The following is a 5,262-nucleotide window of genomic DNA, read 5'->3' on the forward strand; positions in this document are numbered from 1 at the left end:
GGCCGCAGTTGTATTTTAGTGAAAATGAATGGATTGAGTTGTATCACATTATTGGAGCATTTCTCTACAATTGCCGATCTCGTTCTTTCATCCGGGGAGTAACAATGTTGCGACTATTTCTGGGATGAAGGACTGAACTCGCACCACACAGATTCAGCCGCTGGGATATAGATCGTCTTTATAAATAAAGTTTCATAAACACAAATATTGTTTTTTGACAAACAGAAGTGCAACTTTAAAATAATCATGAAGAAACCCGGACCCTCTATTGGTGGAGCTTCCATCACACAGATTACCGGAATATATGACCGACATCAAGAAAAAAATCATTTTATTTGAATAAAATATTATTTTCATTGAGGAAATGAACACTGATGGGCAGATTGTTATATAAAGTGGAACTCCACTCTCCAACCAACATTCCTGATGTGTCATCACCAGGAACTTCTCTGTGTGATGCAACCATTGCTGGAACCCCCGACACCCATCTCCTCGCCTGTCCTTGGATTGATCTATCGGTGTCAGGAGGAAAACACCCCAAAACCCCAATACTTTCATGTGTCTGGCCAGTGGTGCTACTCTGTGTGATCCAACCATTGCTGGAACCCCCGGCACCCGTCTCCTCACCTGTCCTTGGGTTGATCTATCGGTGTCAGGAGAGCAACCCGACACCCCGATACTTCCATGTGTCTGGCCTGTGGTGTTCATCTTGGGTTTGTCTCATTCTGTGAGAATGAATTGGGGGGCCCTTCCCACACTCCTCTTCCAGCATCTCCCTGTATTGGGGAGATCTGTGTTGGTGGACCCCAGGATCGGGAGATATGGAGGTGGGTATCCAACTTTCCGAGGCAGGTCTCTGTCCTGGACGGTCTCTGATGTAGGATGAGAACATCACAAATCCTGAATGGGTCCAGTAAGATTCTATTTTTCATGATCACAGGTCACAATTCCAATGCGTTTCAGGCTCAAAGCTCCTCCATCAGCGAGTGATCGCTGAGAGTAACAAAGATGGTTCCAAGGTCGGCTGAGAATAAGATATTCCCCGATGTCTCCAGACTGAAAAGTATTCAAGCCCTGAGAAAGGGGGAGTTTTGTGTCCCCCAAAAGATCATGAAAAATAAAATCTTCCTGGACCCGTTCTCATCCTTTTCCTTTGCTCCGGGGGCCTCAGGGACACCCCTATTGGCAGAACTTACCTTGATATCTACCAGTCCTGGGGTCCACCAACACATCTTATTATTGATAAAGGAAAAGGAATTGGCAGCACTCCAGGTTGAGTCAAAATCCAGATTTATTGACTGGACATCCAAATATGACAATCGTGACAAGGTAGAGTCATCAGGCAATTACACCACCTTGAGCAGTGAGTTCTTGTCTCTTCAATTACATCCCATTATTACTGGGCAGGCTGGTGACAGAGTGAGAGTTGGGCTCCCCAATGATCCCCACAGAGTCCCCTCTAGGGAGGTCCATTGTGAGAAGATCACTGCTCTGACCAGCCACACCCAGTACTGATGATGTTCTCCAGAGCGAAGGTCAGAGGAGCACCTACCTTTGATAACGGTAATGAGGCACCAGGACCGGTCGACTTTACCGACCTATTCCAGCAGTCTGTTCATTGTGGGGGAGGGGGGAACCTAGGGGCGGAATCTGGAGCTCCTTCACCATAGTCATGTCTTTTCTGAAGGACCTTTTACTTTTATCAGAGTCATCCTCACAGATCTCCAGAATCGTTTCTTTATCATTTCTTTATTCTTCACTTTATGTTTATGGAAAGTTATTATTATTTTTCACAATTTTTCTTTATGAAAAAAAAAAATAGTAAATTACATTTTTTTTTTTTAAAAATACAAGAAAAAAAAAAAAAGAATAAACAAAATTCTACTACTAGAACTGGGGGGGAATCTCAGGGGTGTGGTGGGGCCGCCTATGTAAGGTAAGCTGTGAACTCTGGCGGAAGGCCCGCCCACACTCGGAGCAGGCGTATGGTTTCTGGTCGCCGTGTCTCCTGAGATGTTTTGTCAGACTGTCCCGCAGGGCGAAGCTTTCCCCGCACTCGGGACACAAGTACGGCCTTTCACTGGTGTGACGACTTCTCCGGTGTTGAGTTAGCGAGCTTGGCTGAGTGAAACATTTCCCGCACTCTGGACACGAATACGGCTTGTCCCCGGTGTGCGTGCGTTGGTGGAAGTCCAGACTGACGCGCTGAGTGAAGCTCCGCCCACATTCCATACACGTGAATGGCTTCTCTCCGGTGTGAAGTCTCTGGTGGGCCCCCAGGCTGGCGCTTTGGCTGAATCGCTGGCCACATTCGCTGCACTCGTAGGGTTTGTATCCGGTGTGAGTCCTCTCGTGTACGCCAAGCGAAGACTGCGTAGGAAAGTTCTTCCCACACGTGACGCACAGAAACCGCTTCCCTTCCACATGAATCCTTCGGTGGTATTCCAGCCGATGGGAATTCTTAAACTTCCTTCCACATTCCGGACAGGTGAAGGGTCTCAGGCACAGGGGACTGGTCTGGTGGGCGGCAAAGCTTTCCTTGTCGGTGAAGTTTTGGCCACATGAGGGACATGAAAAGGGATTCATCTCGGTGTGGACCTTCAGGTGGGCGTCCAGGTAGCTTTTACGGTAAAAACATTTCCCGCATTCTCCACAGATATGACCTCCTGTCTTTGCCTGCCGCTTCTTGGGAAGAGATGGAGGAATAGGATGGTCCCCTGTGTCTGGTTGCCATTCTTTGGTTGGTTGGACCCCATCGGGTTGGTTGTTTGCTGCCTGTTGAGCAAGCTGCTCTTTAATACGCCTTAAAGTGACGTTGACAGAGAACCGACAGTCCGAACACCAAAAGGACCAATCAGTGCGGTGCGTTCTGCACACACTCGTGCCGGATAGAGGGCAAAACCTTTTCTCGTATTCCACACATTGTAGGAGAAGCCTAGACAGTCTGTGGGCCATCGCTGGAGGAACATCTGAAAACCAGACCTGGTCTGATAAAGATTGGACTTCTCTGAGACTTCCTTCTATTGGCTCTCCATCAATACTGGAGGGGGGTCCATCATCATCGATTCCTGACAACAGTTGCTTCCCTGGAGAGTCAGTAAACGTTCTTCCTTCATCTACGATCGATTGCCCATGACTACTCCGTAGTGCGTATGTGTGGTCATGGGGGATGGATATAAAGTCATCACTCTGATGATCCCAAGACAGAGACTCGTCCTTAATAACACAAACGATTATCTCCTCATCTGTGTTAGGTTCCTCTTTACCCTCAGCAAATTTATATTCAATGGGGTCTGAAGAAATGTCCTGTCCATAGGAGAGGGGCTCCTCCTTTGGTTCGTCCTTGATAGGAATGGATGACGACCACATATGGGGTGTGGGGAGAGCCAATGGGAGAAATACATCACCATGGGTATGGGGTTCCTCCTTAATATGGGTGATCATTCCTCCTTCACATATGACATCTTCCTCCTTAATTTTACAGACGAGATATTCTTCATTGGTACCCGGTTCCTCTATGTGACCACAGGTGTTCATGTCTTCGGGATCTGAAGGATATGTGTGAACTTTAGGATCTGCGGGATCTGGAGGATCTGCGGGATCTGGAGGATCTGCGGGAACTGGAGGATCTGCGGGAACTGGAGGATATGCGGGAACTGGAGGATATGCGGGAACTGGAGGATCTGCGGGAACTGGAGGATCTGCGGGAACTGGAAGATCTGCAGGATCTGGAGGATATGTGGGAACTGGAGGATCTGCAGGATATGTGGGAACTGGAGGATCTGCAGGAACTGGAGGATATGCGGGAACTGGAGGATCTGCGGGATCTGGAGGATCTGCAGGAACTGGAGGATCTGCGGGAACTGGAGGATCTGCGGGAACTGGAGGATCTGCGGGATCTGCAGGATATGTGGGAACTGGAGGATATGTGGGAACTGGAGGATCTGCGGGATCTGGAGGATCTGCAGGAACTGGAGGATCTGCGGGAACTGGAGGATCTGCGGGAACTGGAGGATCTGCGGGATCTGCAGGATATGTGGGAACTGGAGGATATGTGGGAACTGGAGGATCTACGGGATCTGGAGGATCTGCAGGATATGTGGGAACTGGAGGATCTGGAGGATCTGCGGGTCTCAAACTAGCCAGACTTTCCTCTACGTATGTAAAAGACTCGGTTTTGATATGAACAGAGGTAGGTTCTCCGGCATCTTGTGGTATGGAAGCAGGGAGTCTTGGTAGATCTTCATTTTGATAGGAGTGGGGTTCCACTTCGACCGGAGCAGACAGACGAACACGATGTTCCAATTCACCCTCATCTCTACCTGTCAAAAATAGAAAAAATGTAAAGTTCACCCAATGTAGGTAGGTGGCCAAATACATCACAGCTAGATCACCGTGGACAGACAACCTTTCTCTATGGTCACCATTATTTCCCCGTATTTGATGTGAAGACTCTGAGGTTGGAATATGCGTGGAAGACTCACCATAAGCCCCAGTTCACATCGGCACGATTTGACAGGTCAAATCAGAGCCTACTGCCGGCAATAGGAGCGTCCCAATCGGTGCAACACAGTCTTTGCACACTGCTTTTGGTGACTTCTGGGGCGACTTCAATAGACATCCCTACATTAACCCGCACAGATGTCTGTCAAGTCGCCCCCGAAGTCGGACTGACATGTGGCTTTGAAATCGCGAAGAAGTCACATGATTTCAAAGCTGTGTTTACTGTGAACGAGGGCAAAATGATGAATGTTCTCCTAGGATATATGGTCACCATTATAGCCTATATTACATGTGAAGACTCTAAGGTCGGGATATATGTGGAAGCCTCACTATAAATGATGAAGGGAGAAATGGTGATATAATCCTTCAGATCCCGGATGTATTTCCCAAGGGTTTATGTTTGGAAATGTCTATCCGTGTGTAGGTGGCAGTAGGTGACAGTAGGTGGCCATATACCTCACATAATGGCTGGATCACCCCAATGGCCAATGTTCTTCTATGCTCTATGGTCACCATTATGGCCCATATTAGACGTGAAGACTCTGCATATCTATGGAAGCCTCACCATCGCGGAGCTCTGCTTTTTTGGAAGGATCCATCATAAACGGTGAGATCACCAATGATGGAAGATACAACGCGGCTTGTCAGGAGGTCACCATAGCGACCAGGAGAGACGCATGGAGGCTGAACTGCTCATTGTGTCATGAAAATGCTGCTTGGCTTCTCTTCTAGAGCCACTTCTGACTTCACTGGGTGCTC

At 48.3% G+C, this 5,262-nt stretch overlaps 1 protein-coding gene across 1 annotated transcript; it reads right to left on the reverse strand.

The window, feature by feature from the left end:
- Window positions 1–1,887: 1,887 nt before the first annotated feature.
- LOC309564482 (uncharacterized protein) lies at window positions 1,888–3,087 on the reverse strand (the record flags this gene model as incomplete). The annotated part of the gene is made up of 1 exon (XM_082269109.1): window positions 1,888–3,087. Exon 1 carries the CDS (start codon window positions 2,953–2,955, stop codon window positions 1,888–1,890), a length of 1,068 nt encoding a protein of 355 aa, XP_082125235.1. The 5' UTR covers window positions 2,956–3,087.
- Between the last annotated feature and the right edge of the window lie 2,175 nt (window positions 3,088–5,262).

The sequence above is a fragment of the Pelophylax lessonae genome (genome assembly GCF_965119305.1).
Source record: "Pelophylax lessonae genome assembly, chromosome: 9".
In the NCBI taxonomy this organism is placed as follows: domain Eukaryota; kingdom Metazoa; phylum Chordata; class Amphibia; order Anura; family Ranidae; genus Pelophylax; species Pelophylax lessonae.